The 24,976-nt window shown below is 40.0% G+C and overlaps 1 protein-coding gene across 3 annotated transcripts in view; it reads right to left on the bottom strand.

The window, feature by feature from the left end:
* Positions 1-24,976, bottom strand: part of SNX24 (sorting nexin 24) — a 149,577-nt gene that overhangs the window by 7,136 nt on the left and 117,465 nt on the right. For all 3 annotated transcript variants that reach the window (XM_084627712.1, XM_084627713.1, XM_084627711.1), the window contains 3 exons: positions 3,870-3,964; positions 1,907-1,939; positions 606-670 (listed from right to left, as the gene is read on the bottom strand). In XM_084627712.1, the coding sequence (XP_084483838.1) occupies positions 606-670; positions 1,907-1,939; positions 3,870-3,964 (193 nt within the window). The remainder of the gene's footprint in view (positions 1-605; positions 671-1,906; positions 1,940-3,869; positions 3,965-24,976) is intronic.

The following is a 24,976-nucleotide window of genomic DNA, read 5'->3' as shown; positions in this document are numbered from 1 at the left end:
AAAGTCCTTGAATTATTTTTACAAAGGGGAGGGGGGAAGAGTAAAAGAGATGGTGGATTACAACTACCTCTTCCAAATGTGCTTTTGAAATACATATTAACCGATCAAGGGTAACGTAAATATCCTCCGAACACATCTAGTACGCTCAAAACATACAATCTTTTAAAAAAAAAAACCTACAGTTTAGAAATGAGGAGAAATGACAATAATCCAAGTGGAAATACAAACATGCTCACAGCAGCTAGACTGGTGTTTAGGGAAAAAGCACTTAAAAAAGGACTGTACCTTTAGATCAAACCCTGCAGGCAAAAGAACCCACACAGTCAACAAAAAAAGAGAAGCAGTATTTTACATCCTTTTATGATTTGCATCCACAGTAGGTTTGGTTAGGAGAACAACTGAGAGAAAAAAAATTATATCTTCGTATAAATCATCTGCCCCAATTCGGATTTTAAAGAGCTTTATATAAGAACTACTAGTTTATTGGCAGATCAGTAGAATTTGGACCAGTATCACTCGGCAAGGCCTGTATTAATAATAATGTGGTTTATGTGGTGTAGGGTCAGATCAGTAAAGAGCTGTTAACAGATGACAAGTTTGATTACCGTTGGCTGTAGGCAAGACATATGGATCCCTTAGGAACAGCAGCACAGGCTGGTGGGACAGTTTGCTGGAAAGGTCAAGAACAGGAATGTCAGCATCAAGGGATGGTAAACAGGATATAGTACAAACTACCTTTGATAAAGTGAGGTGACCCAAGCTGCTCAGGAATAACGTCAGTATGTTTATATCCCCAAACTCCATGCAAAGGAGAAAATTTTCTGGGAGCAAAGCTCACTGTTGCTTAGTGATACTTAAAATGACAGCTTGAAATTTGAGGTCAAGAGGTCACACTCCACTGTGGTGATGGTAGTGGTGATGATGGCTTTAAGCCACATTGAGCCCTCCTGATTCTGTGCTGTTCTGTGGTACGTAAGAATATTTAGACTACCATCACCTCTACATTAGGTTAGCCTCCTGGGCTGCCCAACAGACCACAGAACTACTTGGAATCTTTGCAATACTCCTGCCCCAGATACTACCCCAGCACACCCCTATGCCAAGGCTTCTGAGTGTACAACTGGGAGGCAGCCTTATGGCTGCTGCCAACAATAGCTATGTCAAGGGAACCCTCCCCGGCCAGTAGCAAGGCTGCTAAGGCCGCTTCACACAGCTGACTCTTTTACGTAGAGTAAAGGAGCCAGAACAGTAGTAGGTTTTTTCCTTTTTAAACGAGAGAAGTAATTTCAGGTGCTATATCTGAATGTCCTTGCCAAGCTTTCAGATTTTACAATCACATTTTCCTGGTTTTAGTTTTTACTAAATGTTCATCTCCTCCCATGTGAAAGACCCATGCAAACAACAGGAGCAACTGACTGACTGACAGTATCCAGAGACACCGAATGTATGCAAAGTTCTGTCAAAAGCATGGAAACAATCTCAATTTTTTTTCAATTATAGTCCTGTTACAAACAACACCCAGCATAGGGTAAAAATGTTCACAGAGAGAGTTAAGCTGAAGGTGTCCCTTTATGTTTCTGTAAGAAATTCCAGAATATAAATTAAAGCGAGAGGTGTGCAATTCATACTACAAACAGATCTGGTCCAGCTTATGAAACCAGATGCAGTGTTTAATAAAGTCACCAAAATTTAATGCCAAACTATTGCAATTTTGTCAGTTGCTGGAACAAATGTTGGATGCCCTTTACGTATGTACGTATGTACGTGTGTGTGTGTGTGTGTGTGTATAATTACTTCAGTGTCCTTATTTTATATATTAGTAGACTGTCAAAGTAAGCATGGCTTTTATTTACTTACACCACATTTAGTTGTCTAGAAATGCTAGCCGTAATTGTGAGTTGCTCACCTTGATTCTTCAGATTCTGTTTCATCAAAAGAACTAAAACAAAAATGCAGACAAATTAGATTATGTTTGCTTATAACAACATTAACATACAACTCCATATACAAAGAAAGCTGTTAATAATTGCTACGAAAGGAAGGACCCTTTTTCTGGTCAGTGGCTATGTAATGCAATGCAATTAATATGGAAGAACTCTCATGATTTTACTGTGATCACAGCTTGTAAGTGACAACATATATTTCACTGGAATAGATTCACATGCATAAATATATAAAAGTGATGGGGTACAATTCCACTGAGAGATTCTGGTTGACATCATTAACTACAAGAGAAGAGTGTCAAGTAGCTTCTCCCTAAATCACCAAAGCTGGCATATTTACATTTTTGGGGGGATAATAAAGTTAGCACATTTATGTTTCACATTAATATTGACAGCAGCATAACTGATAACATTACACTAGCTATAAGTGACATATGTTTGCTGTTATATGAGCATTTTCAAACCAATATCAAGTATATGATAAGTAAAGTAATCCCTACGTATCTTAAAGAGATTCTGTATGTACTGAACGTGAACAATGATTTCCCAAGCTCACAGTTTGGAACTACAATTACAAGGTATTGTGAAAAATCATGACCCAGATCGAAGTCTTTTTGGAAACACCCATGTAATGGAATACAAAAGGCTGTGAGGCTGCCCTGACAGTTTCCTTTGCATTCTTCTGCTGAGGTGGGGGCAGCGTTTACTACAGCGTGGAAGAAAGCAAGGACCTGACCCACAAACCCTGTCCAAGATCCCTTTGTCTCCACAGTAGTTCTGGTCTGCTGTGGCTCTGGCCCCACTGACCGATAGCACAGCTCTGCAGGCAACTTCCTTGACCACAGTTAGGCTTTGGGAGTGAGATCCTTACCCCCACTCCAGCCACTTTACACCAGGTAAAAGGGCTGTAGCAGAATAAAGAGGCTCCAAAACCCCAGATCTGCTTGGGGAACCCCTGATGCAGGAACTGTGGAAGACAGTTATAAGGCCACTTTCCTAGGACCATCTCACAAGCCCTGGTATGCTAGGGAAAGGGTTGGGGCAGGAGGGTGTGTTAGGGGCAGGGCCACAGCACACAATACTGTAGGGATTCCGGGCAGTGATACAACCTGTAGGGCAGCCAAAGAAGGGCTCTTTAAATTACTTCAGGGACTGCGCTGCCTGCAGGTAGGCTCGGGATAGGGATGGCACAAACATGGCTTTAAACCTCTTTACCCACCCTCCTTCCCCAAGGCTATGAGTTTTGTGTTGTACCTCTTAGAGGCACAGCAGAGAATCACACCCTAAGAGTGGAAAGTACAGCAGAACGTAATATAATTTGACTATATTATTCTGGAAATCTCTGGTATGCTTAAGGGAGGATAATGTGCATCTTCGTGCCTCCTTCATCCAAACCAACCCTGAACCCTTTCCTGGAAGGGAATTGTGGACACCATGGAGATGGCTGATCCCCATTTCCACATGGAGATGGGAGAAGCCATGCAGTGAGTTACAATTTGCCCCCATATAAATAAAAGCAGATTCCAACCCTCCCTCCCCCCACACACATGCCACAAACTGGAAATCTTGTGGATTTCTTTTAAAAAAATTTTTGGTAGGTATTTCAAAGGTCTGTTAGAAAATCCCATTTTTTCTATCTTTCTTTCATCTATGCCTGTTTCTGCTTTGCTTTCAATGGATATACAATAAATGTCACCCTTTTGTCTTTGTACAGGATGTATTTTATTTTACCAACTTTTTATAGCTACGCAAATACACCCACAATGAAACTAATGCTCCTTTTAGTTACAGTGGTGTAAGTTACCAGCAAGTCCATTTTAAATCAACGGTGTTAAGTCGTCAGAGAACTAATACAGCGCGAGAGGAGACTCAGCTGTGCCTTGTTTTTCTGTACAGTTGGAGTTGTTTTAGTTAATGAGTTCTTACCCATAACTTTCTGCCTTTGGCAGAGAAGGGACATGCCGAACATTCAGGAAGTCTAGAAATATTTTGGGGAGATCTTCATTTTCTAAAATGATAGTCTGTAATACAGAAAATACACAATATCATTCAGTTCTTTTCTCATTTTTTTATTTATCCTCTAACAATAACTTTTAATAAGCAAACCACAATTACTCCAATTCTTTTCTAATCACACAAGTTTACTAAAGTAAACATCTTCCAATACCACAATCTGTGTTACTAAATTTTGAGATTATATCAGATTATGGTGCTGCAGCCCTGCCCTTTCCCATGCCAGTATCATTGACAAACATTTACCCAAGAAAAGGTTTACTATAAGTTTGAATCTTAAATTTGATTTTTGGTACATTCACTTCAGAATAAAATTTTGATTTTGTTGTCCCCTTTAAAAATCAAAATAAACAGCAGCACACGCTTAATGACCTCCGCTACTTCATTTCCAGCACTTGGAAGTATCCCATCCATCATGGCAGTAGGAAAAAGGAACTCTCCTGTGTGTTCAGGGGCTTACTCAGTGTTATTAATGCAAGATTTAGGGAATGTTAACAAGGTGAGTTGTTTGTTTGGCTTGACAGATTGGCTTACAATGCACTGGTCACATCTATAGTGTGGTCACCAATGACAAAGGCCTGGTGAAAGAGGTACTATCTAGACCTGCCATACTGTTCCATATTAATAATGTATGGCCTGGAATCCATTCCCCTTCCCAAATATTTTTCACCAAACAGATGATTTGTAGTTTTATGAGTGAATTAGTAAATTAATTAGAAATAGATTTAATAGAAAAGGATTTTTAAATACCCATTCCCCATAAGAGACAGGCTGATTTTTTAAGAACGCGATAGACTTCTACAGTTTTATAGTAACTAGTAGGAGGCAGTTAGTTGCTAGTCTCCACTCCTCACATAAGACAAAAGAGTTTACAAACACATGTCATGGTTTCTCCGGAGGATTAAGGCCCTATTCACTTGTCACTCATACTGCTGAACATCTCCACTTGTTACTACAAAAGTCATACCTATGTACGGCACTTACAGATAAAAGGCACAGTCACTCTGCTGAGGAGCTTTCCATCCCAGAGGCCTAATCCAGCAAACAATGCATATGAGTAACTATACTCACATGAGTAAAGTTTGATCAAAAGAAACTACTCACACAAGTAAAGCTGCATACTGTGCTTGCAAGACTAGGCCCTTGGTTAGAACAGAACCATTGTGACAGGGTGAGAAAACAAGAGGCAAGGGTTGGTAATAGGAGGGAGCATTACACTATACAAGCTCATGAGACAACATTCCTATTGTATGTAATCTAACCTTACACAACACAAAAGCTTTTCTCTTCAGTTTGGTCAACGTGCTGCAGTAGTACATGTGGGGCAAGAGCAACTCAACTATTTGTGTAACAAAAAACCTAGTTAAGATTCACAAACATTACCATAAAATATGGGTAGATTTAAAAATAGAAGTACATTTTAAAATAAGCTATCCGCACATCAGTTCTTTTTTTTTTATTCTTCTTTCAGGACCTGAGTTCAGGGTTCTGTATTTCTCCAGCAAGAGCTGGTGTCATAACAACACGTTTAATAAAAACAACCCTCGATCAGAGAATGCAGCTCCCAAACTGTTTTACTGTGACACCACCTCTTACAAGAGAAACAAAGTTCTCAAGTCTTGGCTGGTACAAAGCCTTTCAGTTCACCTTTAAATGAGGATGCATCATTAACTGCTTCTTCATTTACATTTTGTGAAATCAGCACTACGGTGCTGTAAAATTCATCTTGCTCTGCATTCAAGTTATGCATGGGAGGAGGGGTAGAGGGGGATGCATATTCAAAGGACATGTGAATTGCATAACAATGTGCACTATTTGCTCAAACCAAAACAATTTACTAATATTAATCAATTTTGCACCAAAAATCGTGTGTGCAAGAGCTGCTTCAGGGCATCTCTAATTTATGCACAATCCCTTAGTTCCACTTCTTGAGCTTTTCATACCATGTTAGAGCAATTTGCGTGACTTGGTGAGGTCAGCTGCCGGTAAACTTAGAAGAAAGAAGAGATGGTGGGGCAAGGGGAAGGACATGCCACTGACAAGAGAAGTTGTTCTGATGATGCTAAAATGTTATTGAAGCAAACTTATTTGTTGTTGCTGCTGCTCACTCAGTTATCATTCCAAGTCAAATCAACCCAAGCCTGGACAATAGTTACACAGCGCCCCAATTTCATTAAATTTGTTTAACTGCAAGGCTCCAGTGAACATTATTTTGTTAGACATTTCAGGATCTTACTCCCATTAGTTTAGCACCTGTTCAAGCCCTTTATTTCGATGACCAGCAAACCTGAAACTGCAGAACTGCAAGACAGACAGACATAACCCACCTTGATTTGATGTGGCGTTTTGTCAGACTGTCATGAAGCAATGAAATAAAAATATTTTGGTATGGTTTCATTGAACTACAGTACATTTTCCAGATAATGCATGCCAAAAAGTCATAGCTATATTTTACATACAGTACTTCCAGAAACATTAAGGAATAAATCATGACATTCTGGAATAATCCTAATTTGGGATCAAATTTTCTGCTGGCCCAGCTCCACTGACTTCAGTGGAACTGGGCTAGTAGAGAATTTGGCCCTTTGATTTGTATGCCATATAATGGAAGGGCTGCAAGAGAAACTGAAAACAGGGAAAGACAGCACAGATGACAACTGACCAACATATGTAAAAATTCTAATCTTTGCTGTATTTCTTTTAGTCTTGTAATTTAAAAAATTAATCAAATAAGTAGGGGCTGCAATCATAACTAGTTCCATTTACCTGAAACCACCATTGCAATCATAAATTTTAGACTTTCTTATTTAGAAAGTTATTTAAAGAATGCATATATTACAAACCATATTCTCCTTAATCTTTACATAACAGATAAGAAGAAGAAAAAGTGCTTCTCCTTGACTATATAAAATGAGTGATAAAACACATACAAATAAACCCATTTTTCAGTCCAGCATGTGGTTATACATTTTAGATAGGAGCACAGTGAGCTATGTAAGACTTCTGTTACAAACTCCAAGACATATCAATGAAACAGGAAAAGATCACAGTAGCGTTATAAATTAATGTCTAGAATTTTCAATGTATTTGAACTCACTTAGCAAGACTATAGCTAGTCCAGTTCCAAACCTGTGCTGTTTTAACAAGTTGATTTAAGGAACAAGAGCAGCATATATGTTCTCTCTCCAAAATGAGAAGAGAATTAAAACACCTAACCCTACTGAAAGCAAATAATTTAGCAAGTGACCCCAGAAATACATTTTTCAAATTGGTCAATACTATCTGTGTTGAGTACCATGTTTTCTTCATATATTTTAAAAAGCTGTTTACCAATTCCTGCCACATTTTAATAAGCTACTGCATGCACCTGAAAAATATAACACTGGAAATACTAGTGTTTACATCATTAGAAATGTCTTTTTTATCAAAAGGGTGCAATTATTATTATATAACACTAAAATCCAGATTTTTCTACTTTATCAGCTTCATAAAATCATGTTCCCTCAGGATGTCATTGATTAGTTGCACATGTTCTTTCAGTGACATCCCAAATACTTAATTGTCAGTTATCTTTTCTCCTTCAGCAAGTAAAACATAGTCACAAAACTGCAGAGGGACTTGTTCTGCCTTAACCTTAGCTAGATGCCATCATGCAGTGGAAAACAGTTCTAAAATATCACAGGATAATGCCCTCCAACAAGGGAGACATATAAACAGCATAATGATTTCCCACGAGTTTCCTTTTTAGAAAATTGTCACTAAAGCCAGCATAAATGGTGACATATCTTCACAGAGGACGCTGTGAAATCGAACACTGGCATTCTAGTTAGGTCCAAACCTACTCATCAGCCAATTATAACAGTAACTGAACATCTGGCTGAAAACTTGGACAAGACCAGTTTGCTAACCTTCCAAGACTGTGCTACAGGAATGCATTGTTTTCAGTGATTGATGATTTTTTAACAAAACAGTTTTAAAAATTCATTGCTTCCAATCATCTATCTTAGTTTCTCAAGATCTGTGGAGCACCTTTTAGTTAGGAGAGTCAGTGTGGAGAGCTAAGTTGCAGAGTTTCTAAGAGTCCTTAAAGCATTTTCCTTTCTTTCTGCTTTAGTCTGAGATGCCCTATTGTTAGGGTGAAAAAGTTCATGACAGTTTTTCCTCTCTTCACAAGGAAGGATGCCTCACAATACCTAATTCAGTGGTGCAGCTAAAAATGGGGGAGAAAAAAATCAATACATCCTAGCTATAGTAAGTAGGCTGGAGTGTCAGTCTCCACTGGGACTGAAACCTACAAGCTTTTAGAGTGCTTTAGAGTCTATATTCTTCTATTTACCTCCGTTCTAGCAGCTGCTTACACAGTCCCATGAAATGATAAAAAGGTTAGCAAAATAACATATTAAACTAAAAAGAAGTAGACTACACGAAAGAACCTGGTTTCTAAGAATGATCTTTTCTTTTCCTGAAAAAGCAATAGCAGATACGCTTCTGCTAATCACATCAGAACACTTGCTTCTTACCCAGCATGGTTCCAGAGTGAAGAATTTCACTCATTTCTTCAAAAAAGCATATTACTGTATGCTGTTCTGGGTCAATGTTATTTTCCCTCTACATAATTAACATACTAAGCAGCACACGCCCCTCCCCCCCAAAAATGTTCTTCAGCAAAATGTGATTGTGTAAGAATAAAAAGAGGTATAAAAAAGAGGCACTGAAACACTTAAATGTGTATAGAAAATGCAAGTAGTATAGAAAATATGCAGGAGGAAGTAGAAGTGATGATGCTAAATGGAAAGCACAACCTTAGTGGACATAAGTTTAATTAGATTTTCACAAATGGAATGTTAAGAGTGATGGGTGCAATCTATGAAGGAGGGACAGAAGGGGAACAAAAAGTAGGGGGAGGATACAAGCCCCTAAGCATTTACAAATCCAGTGAGAGATAGTCTGATAATTATCATAGCAGTGATATGCTGTACTTTGAAATGAAAAATAAACTGCAGGGGGCAACTGACTCAGATTCCCAGGACTGTAGGATAGTGAAAACATTCCTGAACCGACTACTCTTGGAGAACTTAAACTACCTGCTGGGTCACAAATATGGCCTGACATCAGTAAAAAAACCCTCTTAGGATATGCAAAGGAGAACTGAACCAGAAAGAAGAGAACCCAAATAATGGTGAGACCATTGCTGGATCTACAGTAATGGTAAGCTGAAAGCTCCATGCTAGTGACCACGAGGTACTTAATAACATTACTTTGCACTTATCTAGACTTTCTAGTTTCAAAGCACTTTACTGAAATGAATTAACTTACTTAGACTAAATACACAAACAAATAAGTTAAGTAACAGTAATAGCTGTATTATGTAAAGGTTTAATAATAGGTTTTTGGCACCACTTTATGTCTAGCTAGTGACTACATAATGGCTGTGCATGCAACTAGTAGTCCAAGTACACTCCACATGTAATCAAATATACAATATTATTTTACGGAAACAGCATGGACAAGAGGTAATATTAAAATTTATGAGTGTAGAAGAATATGAGAGTAGTCTGAAAAGGTAGAAAAGGGAAGGTGCAACAGACAGTTCCTCTGAAAAATAAAACTGAAAGGAACAAAGTAGTCAACATGGCTTCATGAGGGACTGCTCAAAGATTAGAGGGTTAAAACAAATCTCTCCTAGAAATTAAGAAGTTGATGGAATCAAGCAAGTAGCTAATGAAAAAAGATAAGGGCAGCAAAAGAGCAGAATAAATTAATGCTATTCAAAATGGTTAATGTTAATAAAGGCTTTTATAAATATATCCTGGGAAAAAGTAGTAGAGAAAGCAGGCTATTAATGATAAAGAAAGACAAAATCAAGACTGATTTTGCCTGAGCAGCGAACATGGTTTTAAAAGTCAACCTTTGACAATAAAAGAATGTACAATTAAGAAGTAATTAAGATCTTGTCAATACAGCTGCTGACAACAAGCAGGTACTGGAATACGTGAGAAAACAATATATATTTACGCATCAGTGCATCCAGAAGATATGCATCCTAGCGTGTTAAAAGAAATAGGTAATTATGTTTGAAAAGTCATGGGTGAGGTATTAGATGGGAAAATAACAAATGCTTTACCAGGCTTTTAAAAAAAGAAATGTGAGAAAAAAACAAAAACACAGAGTAGGTATAAATTTGTAATATTGCATGGAGGCAAAAGAATAAAATAATCACTGCAGTTTTTGCTGAATGCACAGAACCTTCCCACAGTGGAACAGCGCAGTAACAGTACCTCTCCCCAAGGCACTGGTGAGACCATATACAGAATGTGTGTACAGTTCTGATCACCTTAATATCAAAGATGTTGGAGGGCATTTAAAGAAAAGCAACAATGATACATAAGGGATAAGAGATACTGTTTTATGAAGAAAGATTAAAAGAGCTAAATACATGTTACATAAAAATAAACTACATTAAAAGAACATTATTCAGGTTGCAAAGTTAAATATTAAAAAATTAGGAAATGTGATTGCTGCAACTGCATGCGGGTCCTTGTCCGCCTGGCCATAAGAAGAGGGGTAATTGCCCCTTTAAGGGCTTCATGTGCAACTGGTAGCAGAGAGGAAGGAAGGAGAAAGTTTACCTGGACAGATCAGGTAGCAGCAGGAAGCAGTGCTGTTAAGGAGCTGAGGTGTGCCCCCAAGCCCAAGAGAGATGCATCTGTGGTTACAGTCACTGTCAGTGCTGGCTAAAGGGTACCTCTGCCCCTGCATTGCGATGAATCTTCCATCAGTCAAGGGAATGCATCACCCGCTAGGGAACCAACACCTGCTTTTCTAGACTGTGCCTGTTTGGTGAGTAAGCTGTTCCGAGCCATCCCAGAAACAGCGGAGGTGTAACTTCACATGCTCTGTCACGAAAGTGCAAGTGGCCATTAGACCCAGAAGTCAAAGGCAGTTTCTGACTGAGGTCTGGGGGCTGTCTTGAGTTGTTCTGATGAGGCTCAATAATGTCTAGAACCTGTCCATGGGAAGAGATGCTCTGGGAATCCAGATTATTGGATACTGTGAATGGGTGTTAGTGTGGATTTTTCTATGTTCAAACTGGAGGCCCAAGTCCAAAAACAAAAAAGCACTGTCCTTGAGTATCGACTCTTGAGTAGCCAATCGTTGATGTATGGGAATTCCACTATAGTCTGGTGACCCAAGTGGGAAGCCACTTCCAACAGAACCTTTGAGAATACTCTTGGAGCTAAGAAGAGGTTGAAGGGGAGCAATTAATACTGGAAATGATCTTGGCCTACCACAAATTAGAGGAATCTTTTGTGAGACGGGTACATCGCTATATGGAAGTATGCACCCTGGAGTTCAAGGGCGGAAAACCAATACCCTGAATCTAGAGAAGAAAGTACAGTTGCCAGGATCACCATCCTGAATTTCTGGGGTCTCACAAATCTGTGTAGGCACCTTAGATCTAGAAATGGTTTCCATCCTCCATTCTTCTTTGGGATGTGGAAATAGTTTGAATAGAAGCCCTTACCCCAACATTGAGCAGGTATCTGTTCTATTGCTCCTAAATGAAGAAGAGTGTTTACTTTTTGCCTCAGAAGGGGCTTGTGAGAGGGGTTGATGAAGAGGGACAGGGAAAGGGAATGAGGAGGAGGAAGGGAGGTAAAGTGGAAGTTGCAGTTCAATTATATAACTTTCAGCATCAATTTGTCTGAGGCAATATGCTCTCATGCATGCTGGAAGTGGGAGAGTTAGTTTCCAAATGGGGGGAAGTGGACAAAACACTGAAACTGGCAGGCTAATGAGGGGTGGGAATTCAAAACCTCAACTGTCCCTTTGATGACATTGCCTGTTGTGGAGCCACATCAGTTGGGTTAGAGTCTGTTTCTCTGGAACCTGTGCTGGTTGCTGGTGGGGGGAGGGGGGTTCCATGGGTGTCTGGAATCCAGAGAATTGTATAGGGTGGGGATCTTTAAGCTGTTCGCGATCTGCTGAACTTCTGTTTGTTTGCAGGAGTACAGATGCCTAACGAGCATACTGTGGCCCTGGAATCTTTAAGGATACGTGATGACTCATCAGTGTACTCTGCAAACAACTTTTGTCTGTCAAATGGGGATCCTCAACCATATCTTGAACTTCCCTGGGGAAGGCAGACAATTGCAGCCAGGAAGCCCTATGCAACTCCATTGCTGCAGAGATGGAATTGGTCGCAGTGTCTGCAGCCTTGTGTGCCTCCAGTAAAGATGATCGTGCCAGGAACTTTCAGCAACAGTGGCTTGGAATTGTTCTCTCTGATCTGGGGGAAGGTACTCAATAAATGACCCAAATTTCATTTGGTTGGTAAAGTTGTACTTCACCATCAAAGCTTGGTAATATTCAATATGAAATTGCAGCGTACCCAATGAGTAGACCTTCCTTCCCAAGGGACCCAGGCACTTTTGATCTCTGTTGTATGGGTAGATTGATAATGGTGTTGTTTGCCCTGCTCGTTCACCATATCAACTAGAGAATTGGGACTTGGGTGTGAGAAGAGGATTTAGAGTCCTTGGAGGGGACTTAATATTTTTCTGTCAGCCCTCTTACAAGTGGGTGTCACTATAGCTGGGGTTTGCCAGATGGTTCTAGTGGGTTCCAGTAGAGCCTTGTTAATGAGGAGGGCAACTCTAGATTCAGAATGTCCAGTAGCTTGTATTGGGTTTTTCTGATCTCCTCAAGGCATATCTGTAGAGAGTCTGCCACTCACTTCACAAGGTCCTGGAACTTGAAAAAATCATCGGCTAGTGAAGGGGGGGTGAAGAGGCAACAAGACCTCCTCTGGAGAAGAGGACAAGATGGTGGTCTGAGGTGTGGCTTTTTTGTCCACCCTGGACTCCTGCTCCTCAAATGTTTTCTCCTGCTGCTGGGGAGGGGAAGCTTGGGTCTCCCTATCATCCCAATGGGATAGGGTCAGGATCCTAGAGAATTGCCAACAATAGGTTGCCCAGGGATCCCAACATGGCCATGGTCCGGAGGCCCATACTCAAAGAAAAAGGAAGTGATATGGTTATTGGATAAAATAGGATTTAGAGGAAAACATTCCTTAAGGAAGCTGGGGAAGTTGGGGTCAGGGCTCCTACATCTGGTACAGCCAGGAGCTGACCCCCCACCCTCCTTCTATAGCCCAATTAACCCTCATACGAAGGGAGAGTGTGGGATTCCAGGACTGGGATGGCTGGGACCAGGTTGGGAATTGTGTGGAAACGATGACCTGCACTGCAAAATTTATTGCTGGATATTTTAACTAAATGAAGTTGTGGCCTGATTTAATCACATCCATTGCCTCCTGTCTTTCCTCCAGCGTGGCTGGACAATACCAGATTTACAGTTGTCTGTGCAACTGAATTCTGATTCCTTGTGTGTTCACTGAATGAGGCAGGGCCCCGTGGAAAAAACCAGCAGGTGATCATGTAACTAAAGACTGTGTCATAATGCATATGCACAAAGGGACCAAATTAAGGTTGTACAAGAAACCTTAATTCTGGTCATTCCTAACTTTCGAGAGTTTGAATAAATAATGTTCTTTAATGCATTTTTGGTAGGTAATTTCCTAGCTTTTTTAATATGCAACTGTAATAACCCCTCCATCATACATATTCAGCAGGGTTAAACCCTGAATCATCAACACTGCAGTACATACTTTTTGGTTGAAATTTTCCATGCTCCTTTCTGGCTGTAGATTAATTTATTTTTCAGAAGGGTTGAGCAACATCCTCTCACTTATATTTGAGTTTTGTGAATGTGACTAGAACACACTTTTCCCATTTTCCCAAACGTTCTTGTCATGGAAATAGTCCTTAATGAAGAGTATATGCAAAACCAAGTTTGAAAAAATGGGTTCACAGAAGGAGTCACTATTTGCATGGAGAGAAGCCAAATCCAGGAGAATCACATTCCTGCAGTCAGAAATAGGCAGTTCTCCCCCAATCTTACAAAGGCTCCTCTGCCAGTGCAGCTGTATTTAGATGAAATATAAATATTGTAGCATGGCGAATATTATTAGTAAAATAATGTGTTAAAATGTGTGAATTCAACTGGACCATAGTTTAAAAGTGGCCCTGAAATGGCAGTTCTCTCTGATGGGTTTTTACTTCATCAGGAAGATGTTCCACAGCCTTAACTCCACAATATCCATTTTGTGGTTGTGGGCCTTGAGGGTCAGGTGGCAGGTTAAAAATTATAAACAACAACTTCTAAGAAAATGAGATTACTATCCACAATACTGACAACTTCATGCATCTGCACACAAACATGACAAGACCCAGAAATATTTAATTCACTCATTTACATAGTTCCCTATGCTAACCACAAAGCACTGCAGCAAAGATGCAATTCAACTCCACAGTAACTTTTCTTGTTTTGTCTCCCTGATATTTCCTTACTAGAGGTTTTGGGTCAGACTAAACTTCTGAGAAATGATGTGACATTCCCTTTGAAACTAATTACATTAAGCAGCAAGTGTCCACACCAAGTCAGAACAAGAGTATGCAGAAAGAGTAGGGAATTCACTGCATTTGGGGTTAACACACTCAGTCCCGAGGACATACTTCAAGCCTGAATCTCCACAACTTCAATAGTTGTGTCATTTGTGCAGAGATAAAGTAGGGATCACTCAATTAACAAAAAACATGTAGGTGTGTATGAATATTTGTATCTTATCAGGAAAATGGTAGCACACACAGCACAAAGTATCTGGTTGAATCCAGAGTCTGTGATGTTCATTATCATTTGTAATGTGTTAGGGAATCCACTGAAAGAAAATAAGTGTACCCCCCAGTTTTAAAAATTCTGGAGCTTACTTCAAGTTTTCAGCATCTTTCAAAAAGCAAACTAACACGCATGTTGCATTCAGAAAAGGCTACTTTAGAAATTGGTCTGTCTGTGCTAAGCAAAAGTAGCAAATAATTCTATTATTTTGTAAAGTGGAATTTATCACAGTTTAACAGACAATACTTCCGTACAGTATTTTGTGCAATCTGAATTCTGGAGCTCCTTATGCAAACTGTTTTCATAGAAGGAAAGTCCATGGAGCTCTTTTAAACTCTGGAGGGCTGTGGGAGCTACCAAGTTTGGGGAAAACAGAAGTTATTTTCTCTTTATACAAATTTTTATGACTCAGAGATATAACAGGAATAAAGTGAAAATGTTTCCATGGTGAAAACAAACAGTTTTACAGTAGAAAAGAACTGTAACCATGAAATGCCTTTTAACAACATTTAGATTTGTCCAGATATACTGGATCACATTAAATTAGCTCTTGTTTATATTAGTTCTTATGTTTAAAACATTTTCCTTGTCCCATTAGAAAGTGACATCTAATTAAAGTGACAACAATGCAGCAATGCTACACTGACAGCACGAACACTGATTCAAAAGCATCTGCTTTCTGAATGACTAAAAAGGTTTAATCTCTGCAAAATAAATTTTAAAAAACTGCTAATCACTACATCTTAACAGCCAAGATTAAAATATTCTCTATTTACTATGATGGTTGCAATCCTTTACCTCTCATAAGTGTTGTGAAATAAATTGCTGACATGAAAGGTTAGTAACATTTAACTTGTTTGGGATGGACCTTCTGAAACAAGGTATCATTATACAGCCAGAGAGCAGAAAGAAATGTAAAGATGTGTCAAAGCATATGAAGCAATCCTTGTTTTAAAAAGTTTACTTGGAAGTTTATACATACGGTGTAAAAGTAATAGATTAAAACTCTTTGATAAATGAACTATGCTATGAAAAATTATTTGTCAATACCTGGTTGTGGGGACAGCATAGAAGGCATGCTTTTAAACACTGATGATTATTTAAATTAAAAAGGAGAAGAATATAAGAGGACATAAGATAGAAGCAAATAACTAACAATTTAGTGGTAACTGCTCAAGTGCTTTTATTCTCCAGGACCAATAATACAAGAGCAAAGAGACAGTCAAAACAACATAGCAACCAATTTCAAATAAAGACCAAAAATGTAACAGTAGTCAAACTGTGGAAGTGACTGAAGCAAGAACTAAGAGACAAAACAAAAGTTTAGGAAGATTAAAAAAATTAGACAAACATTCATGTTGTGACAGGTGCTGTAATCACATGCAGTATCTTTGAAGACCATATTGTATTAAATCTATGAATGGTTTATGTATGACTGTGTTTTATTCCATGGGGGAGGGTCACCACAGCTCCCTCAAGAACTAAAAACAATGGGAAGTGATCACTGAGACTAAACGACTCTCAAGACATACCACCACCTGGAGTGGTTTGCATATACTGGTTCAAGCCAGGTTTTCCAGAGACAAACAAAGAAAGGGTTTTTGGTATGAAACAATGAGCTTGAACTGACACAGGGCCTTCTTTCTGATACAGCAGATAGACAGGACCTTCTGTCTAAGGAGGCACTAACTCTTGTGGATGTGTTGGAAAGATTTGGCCTGCTAGGGACCCAGAAGACTGATGGTGTGTTTAAATCTGTTTTTTTTGTTGTTGTTGGAGGGGCGGGGTTCGTATGTTTTCTCTATAATACTTTTGCCTGAAGAATAAACATGCTTGCTTAGAAAGAGCTGTGTGGTAACTTGTAACTGCAGGCAATACACTGTTTATAGCTCCTGGAGACAGGGAATGGCCTCTAGGCAGAGTGGCTTGGGATAACACAATGGATGGCAGGTGTAAAGCCTTTGGCTTGCTGGGCATAACACAGTATATTCCGGTTGTAAAGCCTTAACAGCTCTGGTCAGAAGGAAGTGCTACAAGAGTCCCTGCCCAGAGATGGGTGATGGCTGGAGCCCTGAGCCCTATTTGGGCACTCCTAAAGTGGACCATGGTGGGTGGAGGTGGAATACAGGTGCAGTTACCCTGTAACTGTCACATGTTACCAGAAGTAATACGTATCTTCACCAATTAGGTCAAGAAGCAGAGGGCTCTTAATACTCATGCTTCTAAATATAAGATAATTCACTAGTGGAGCTTGGAAGGGAATGTTCTTTCCAGGTTAATATAGTGGCCAGGAACAGACCGGTTTTTGTTCCTCCTTCCTCTAAATCAAGTGTAGTACACAGCCAGAGGCAAGGTCCTGGACTTAGGTGGCTGAAAATGTTTTGCTCCAGCATATCAACTCCTATGTTCATGTGATGGGATATTTATTAGCTTCCTTAATTTTAGTTTGTCTTTTGGTTACCTATGCTGCATTGAATGCTGTCAATTGACACATTCTCTCACTAATATTTGATAAGAAAAACTACCCGATTAAAAAAAAACCTCTTCAAAGTAGAATTTTATTCAGTTCACTAACGAGCAAACCTAATAACTCTCACAAAAAAATCCTGCAGTCTCACCTCACATTTCAGAAGAGATTTGGTACCCAATGGTTTGGTTCTGTGAGGTACTGAGCAGCTCCTGTGGAACCCATGCCACTGAGGTCCGCAGTATGCATAATCAAGCCCAGTGTGTTGCAGACACTACCAAGGAGTCAATATTTTTGCAAAATATAATGTGAAGCATTTGGCAATATACCGTACAGTGCTATGAACAAAAATCTAAACCACACTGATCAAAATGAATGAACAAAGTAGGTGTTCTCAAAAAGAAAAGGAGTACTTTGTGAGCGAAAGCTCATGCTCAAATAAATTGGTTAGTCTCTAAGGTGCCACAAGTACTCCTTTTCTTTTTGCAAATACAGACTAACACAGCTGTTACTCTGAAAGTAGGTGTTCTGATGCAGCATGCTTGATTTTTAAAAAAACCTTATGCTTACTTATGAATTCAGTCTGCAATGGATCTCTGTAATGCATCTTACATTAGTGAGGTTCTACTGTTTTTAGAAATGCTAGAACCTCTCTTTCTGCTGAGACATATAAATCTAACTTTTCATTTATATACAGCAAGGAAGTTACACTGTAAGGTTTTTATTTTTTTGGACGAGGAAAAAAAGAGTCCTTCCTCTTTTACTCCCAACTCCTTTTTGAAAACATCCCCCATTCTCCCCCACCACTCCTTCAGTGAAATGAGCATGCCTAGTTACATGCTGCTCTGTAACTATAGGAGCAAATCAATAGCAGCTGAATGCCATCTGCTTCGGGCAGCAGAACAGCACCAAAAGTGTGAGCAATGCATCTTCTCTTATTGAAAGGTTATTTTATGCAAGTAAACAATTCATCGTCTTCTTGCACGCTTGATGCTCATTTACCACTTTTGATCAATAAAATATGCAAAACAACAAAAAAATTGAATCCTAAGAGTAGTTCTGATGCCAGTGTGATAGCTAATCAATATCAGGTTTCTGTTCAGTAAGGCAAGCAGTGGGGGTACTCCTATTGTATGAGCCCACGAAATCTGAGGAAACGTGTGTTGCCGTCTCTAAATACAATACTTTGTGAAAGTTAGAAACCCAACTTTTAGCCAAAACTTTGACTGCAATGTTTTAATGGTAAAATTTTCCAATACCCAAAGTGTACATGTGTCAGCCTGTCTAGTACTTTTATTAAAACAAAGAACCTGCTGTAATACTGTTGATAGAGCTACAGTACCATTAACATGAATATTTGGTTAGTTCATAGCCATTAAAAGACAAGCTTTGGACAGCAACCCATTCAGTTTCATTCTAAACCTGCTCTGCCTTATTAAGTCTTGGTTTTCAATGTATTCATGTTTCAGGTGAAGTCAGTTTTTCTGTTAAAAACAAACTGCTATGGGAATTTCTTTTGCACTGTGTTTCTTTTAGTCAGACCACAAACTGCCTTATTACATTAAACCTCCTGACAATTGATTCAAGTAGAATACTTCTCTCCCAACAAAGAAAACTACATCATTTTACACATATTGCAGAACAAAACCCTCCAATTTAAGCTGCTTCCTAAAATAATACAGAGCACTCAAAATGACAGAAGTTTTGTTGCTCATAAAAGCTCCCTATTCAAGTGGACAATGTATCCTAATACTGCACAAAAATGAACTTTAACAATAGATAGGTAGATGGCTATTTCAAAAAATGTACTACCAAAGAAGGAGGCAGCAAAAATTAACCATATACTGCAGGCTCAGGTCAGAAATGACACTAGATTTTCTCCATTACACTTTTCTGCTCAGTATACAGAAGTTGAGTAAAGGGTAGAAGTATTAATGTTTATTCTTTGGACAGTAATAAACCTTAGTTACATTTGTGCATAAGAAAAAAATTATGCAGTCTAATTATTTCAAAGGATTATCAAGGAAAACAAGTCTAAAAATCTTAGTGACCTTTCTATAATGGAGACCTAGAGTATTTTCTTTTATATTAGTAAAGACTGTCTCAATCCAGCCTCCATAAACTTTTCAAAGAAGATTTAATAAAAGACAACTGAACAGTGCTACATAAGAGAGAGTGCCATATAATCAGAAATAAACTTTATTATTAGACTCAAACACTGCTTTCATTACAAAAAGCAGAACATATCACACATTCAAAGAGACAAGGAAAAATAAGTCCCTCACTTGTTCAGTTCTAACCCCCACAGAAGTGAGATGTGTCCATCTAGCTAATTGTAAACAAATTTGTACAGAATGTTTTGTTTTTTAGAATGAGCCTCTGGTAATTCAATAAAAACCTCATATTTGCACATATATAAATGTATCTTTATAAATGTACTTACAATAGATCAACTGATGCAACTAATTAAATGAAAAACTATATTTCTTGAAATCTGTGCCAGTTTTGTGAATTAAATGTTCTGGGGGCAAGAATTAAGAATTTTCTTCGTTACAATCTTGCAAGAACTCAAACATTAGGAATTACAAGAGTCAGCTCTGATTTTCACTTCATAAGGCTTGGACTGAATCAATTTCTCTGTCTCTTCTTAAAAATATAAACTTAAAAAAAACCCCACAGGTACAAACTATAGTTTAACCACATTTATATAAACCAAATGATTTTGATCAAATTAATAATATAAGAACACGGTTGTGGAAGTGCAGTAGCTTTGAGTCAATGACCCAACTAGCAGCAAGGGTATAATTTAAAGGCAGAAATTTCCAGTGCATGCACCGTTAGCCACAGTGAACCTGTTACTGCTCTAAAGGGAATTGTTTGCCTCTTATTAGATTTTCTACAGCACAGCCATAAGTGATAAATGTACTGCTGTACTCACTGTCAAGTTAATCAATGCTGCCAAAGTTTTGTTGACCTAACAGTAATCCATAAAGTGAGCGGCATTTTCTCTATCCCTATGACATCTCAGTCCACAGTGGGGATAGGAATCCTACAGCAACATCTTTTAAAAATAGAAAAGAAAAGAAAAAAGAGGAGGGCATTTTCAAAATTCGGCTTTAAATTATCAGTCTGTAAGGATTCTTTACCTACCTGGGAAATTGTTTAAAAACAAACATTACAAAAATGGAGTCAGTTAAAACACTAGCAAATTGATAACTTCACAGATAATAGAACCTTGTCTACAAGAAAACAAAACCAAACAAACAAGAAGAGCGAGCGAAAAAACCTTCAGGAGTATTCAAAGCAAAATTGCTGTACTTTTAGCACACGGTATGCTTATATCTCTAGTTCAGTGCACTAGCTCAAAAGCACAGTGCAGCAGTAATAAGAATGGCAATGTGGAAACAGAAAAGCTTGTCTTTTGCAACAGATCGGTGTAATGCAGAATACATGAAGAACATGAGCATTGAGAACAAGAAAAAACCTTAAGAAACAAACCACAATAAGGGAGAGCTGCCCTATAAACAAACTGCTGCCATGCTTTCACAAGCAATTATAGACATATGAAATATGAATTACAATTGATTTTTCTTCTAAGGGTCACTCTGCGCCATGTTTTACGCACTCTAGGCATTTATTTGGGTAGCAAGCTGACAAGTTTTTACAGAATGAACTGAGCAATGTAATCCTTGCTCAATCACAGGTACTTCATTGTGGCTTCTGTTCCTTGACACTTGTCCCTCCCAAAACTCGCTAGCAAGGGATTTCTTGATAAAGACATGGAATGATGCAATTACTGGTGAAAAAGGCCAACATAACTTGACCAGCAAGTGCTTATTAACCTTTTCTGTGCTGATGACAAATGAATAGCATCAGTCAGAGGGCTCCATTTTTCATTGCAGTTCGATAGTAATTTATCTCATTTTTCTATAAGGTTCCACATTCTTATTACTAAAGAGATGTAACCTGTCCAACCAAGGAGTAATTTTGAAATCAAATTGTGGGTTAAATCCTATAAAATAATTAGCATTTTTAAAATTAAATCAAATTGCCCAAACATTAAAAGTTACAATACCCTAAGCTGTTCTCAGTAAGCTGCATGTTTCTGGTGAATACGGAGACGACATTAAATATTTAAAACAAAGAGCAGTTTTTTTTGTAAACAATATCCATATATTTGGCAACAATATATGTCCTTTACTCAGCGAGGGGAGAGAAATTTGAATCTTCACCAGTAATACAAAGGAGGCTGAAGCTGAGATTCACTAAAACACTGGTTCACTAAAACATCCTCAGATTCTGGCTGTTCTGGTCACACCTCCTTCTCCACCTGTGTCGCTCACTCTGGAGGCACAGTTTCTGGCTGTGGGTTTCCCGGGCAAAGGAATTTGTAAGTGATTTGTGCTGCAACCTTCCCAATGAAAATTCTGCCACTAAGGACCCTGGTTTAATTACTAGCAGGTTTTGGAATTTGAAACTGAACTGAAATTATTATTTTTGCTACATTCCTTGGTATTCTACGGGACGGATGGGGTCTTAGCACAGTGCTGTAGTAAGTACGCTAACATGATCCATGGATGTATAAGCACTAGAATGCAGAGTAAATATAGCATTAGTGAGACAATAACCAGAATACTGTGTCCAACTTTGGTATCTACATAGATGCTGACAAAGGGTTCAGAAGAAAGCTACAAGAGTGATTTAAGGTCAGGAAAATCTGCCTTTACAGTCAGAGTTCTAAGAAGTTCAATCTATTTATCTTATTGAAGAGAATGTTTAAAGGTGATTGGATTATGGTCCACAAGTAATACACATGGGGAGAAGATTTATAATAGTAGAGGGTTCTTTAATTGAGCAGAACAGAGACATAATGAGATCCAATGGCTGAAAGCTAAAGCTAGACAAATTCACTCAAGAAATAAGGCTTAATTTTTTAACAGTAAAGGTAATTAACCATTGGAATAACTAGCCTACGGGATGTGGTGGATTCTCCATCATTTGAAGTCTTTAAATCAAGACTGCATATGTCTTTCCATGTGCCTAGCTCAGCCAGAAGGCCTTGATGAAGAGCTTGATGAAGGAATTGTTGCGTGAAATTCCATGGCCTGTGTTATGCAGGAGATCATACTAGATTAACATAATGGTCCCTGCTGGCCCCAAATTCTATAAATCTCTTACTATTATTTCTTGTTTTTCATTGTGTCTGCATATGGTGTGGCATGGGGAACTATACCCTTAAATGGTTTAGCTTCTCAGACAGGAAGTCTGAGGGAGGGGTGCTGCAGAAGCACTTGTTCTGTTATGGACAGGCAACTGGGAACTGCATCACCAAATAAGGAGGATCTCTAGAATGGAGTATGAACTCCATTGACCACATGCACATCACTGGGACAACTTTTTTCCACAGTGGACAGAGAGGGTAATGTTGATTTTCCTAGAACAGATACAACCAACATGGTTGCACTGGTGTCACTATGGGTATGTCTACACTACGAAATTAGGTAGAATTTATAGAAGTCGGTTTTTTAGAAATCGGTTTTATATATTCGAGTGTGTGTGTCCCCACAGAAAATGCTCTAAGTGCATTAAGTGCATTAACTCGGCGGAGTGCTTCCACAGTACCGAGGCAAGCGTCGACTTCCAGAGCGTTGCACTGTGGGTAGCTATCCCACAGTTCCCGCAGTCTCCGCTGCCCATTGGAATTCTGGGTTGAGATCCCAATGCCTGATGGGGCTAAAACATTGTCGCGGGTGGTTCTGGGTACATATCGTCAGGCCCCCGTTCCCTCCCTCCCCCCGTGAAAGCAAGGGCAGACAATCATTTCGCGCCTTTTTTCCTGAGTTACCTGTGCAGACGCCATACCACGGCAAGCATGGAGCCCGCTCAGGTAACCGTCACCCTATGTCTCCTGGGTGCTGGCAGACGCGGTACGGCTTTGCTGCACAGTAGCAGCAACCCATTGCCTTCTGGCAGCAGACGGTGCAATACGACTGGTAGTCGTCCTTGTCGTGTCCGAGGTGCTCCTGGCCATGTCGGCTGGGAGCGCCTGGGCAGACATGGGCGCAGGGACTAAATTTGGAGTGACTTGACCAGGTCATTCTCTTTAGTCCTGCAGTCCTATTGAACCGTCTTATGGTGAGCGGGCAGGCGATACGGACTGCTAGCAGTCGTACTGTACCATCTTCTGCCAGGCAGGCAAGAGATGAGGATTGCTAGCAGTCGTATTGTACCATCTTATGCCAGGCAGGCAAGAGATGAAGATGGTTAGCAGTCGTACTGTACCATCTTCTGCCAAGCAGCCATGAGATGTGGATGGCATGCAGTCCTTCTGCACCGTCTGCTGCCAGCCAAAGATGTAAAAGATAGATGGAGTGGGTCAGAACAAGAAATAGACCAGATTTGTTTTGTACTCATTTGCCTCCTCCCCTGTCTAGATCACACTGCAGTCACTCACAGAGAAGGTGCAGCGAGGTAAATCTAGCCATGTATCAATCAGAGGCCAGGCTAACCTCCTTGTTCCAATAACAACGATAACTTAGGTGCACCATTTCTTATTGGAACCCTCCGTGCAGTCCTGCCTGAAATACTCCTTGATGTACAGGCACACCCTTTGTTGATTTTAGCTCCCTGAAGCCAACCCTGTAAGCCGTGTCATCAGTCGCCCCTCCCTCCGTCAGAGCAACGGCAGACAATCGTTCCGCGCCTTTTTTCTGTGCGGACGCCATACCAAGGCAAGCATGGAGGCCGCTGAGCTCATTTTGGCAATTAGGAGCACATTAAACACCACACGCATTATCCAGCAGTATATGCAGCACCAGAACATGGCAACGCGATACCGGGCGAGGAGGCGACGTCAGCGCGGTCCCGTGAGTGATCAGGACATGGACACAGATTTCTCTGAAAGCATGGGCCCTGACAATGCATGCATCATGGTGCTAATGGGGCAGGTTCATGCTGTGGAACGCTGATTCTGGGCTCGGGAAACAAGCACAGACTGGTGGGACCACATAGTGTTGCAGGTCTGGGACGATTCCCAGTGGCTGCGAAACTTTCGCATGCGTAAGGGCACTTTCATGGAACTTTGTGACTTGCTTTCCCCTGCCCTGAAGCGCATGAATACCAGGATGAGAGCAGCCCTCACAGTTGAGAAGCGAGTGGTGATAGCCCTGTGGAAGCTTGCAACGCCAGACAGCTACCGGTCAGTTGGGAATCAATTTGGAGTGGGCAAATCTACTGTGGGGGCTGCTGTTATGCAAGTAGCTCACGCAATCAAAGATCTGCTGATATGAAGGGTAGTGACCCTGGGAAATGTGCAGGTCATAGTGGATGGCTTTGCTGCAATGGGATTCCCTAACTGTGGTGGGGCTATAGACGGAACCCATATCCCTATCTTGGCACCAGAGCACCAAGCCGCCGAGTACATAAACCGCAAGGGGTACTTTTCGATAGTGCTGCAAGCTCTGGTGGATCACAAGGGACGTTTCACCAACATCAACGTGGGATGGCCGGGAAAGGTCCATGATGCTCGCATCTTCAGGAACTCTGGTCTGTTTCAAAAGCTGCAGGAAGGGACTTTATTCCCAGACCAGAAAATAACTGTTGGGGATGTTGAAATGCCTATATGTTTCCTTGGGGACCCAGCCTACCCCTTAATGCCATGGCTCATGAAGCCGTACACAGGCAGCCTGGACAGTAGTCAGGAGCTGTTCAACTACAGGCTGAGGAAGTGCAGAATGGTGGTAGAATGTGCATTTGGACGTTTAAAGGCGCGCTGGCGCAGTTTACTGACTCGCTTAGACCTCAGCGAAACCAATAT

Source organism: Lepidochelys olivacea, assembly GCF_965140295.1.
Source record: "Lepidochelys olivacea isolate rLepOli2 genome assembly, chromosome: 5".
Taxonomy (NCBI): domain Eukaryota; kingdom Metazoa; phylum Chordata; order Testudines; family Cheloniidae; genus Lepidochelys; species Lepidochelys olivacea.
Note: the sequence above shows the minus strand (reverse complement) of the source record. Positions and strands in the feature narration are given on the sequence as shown.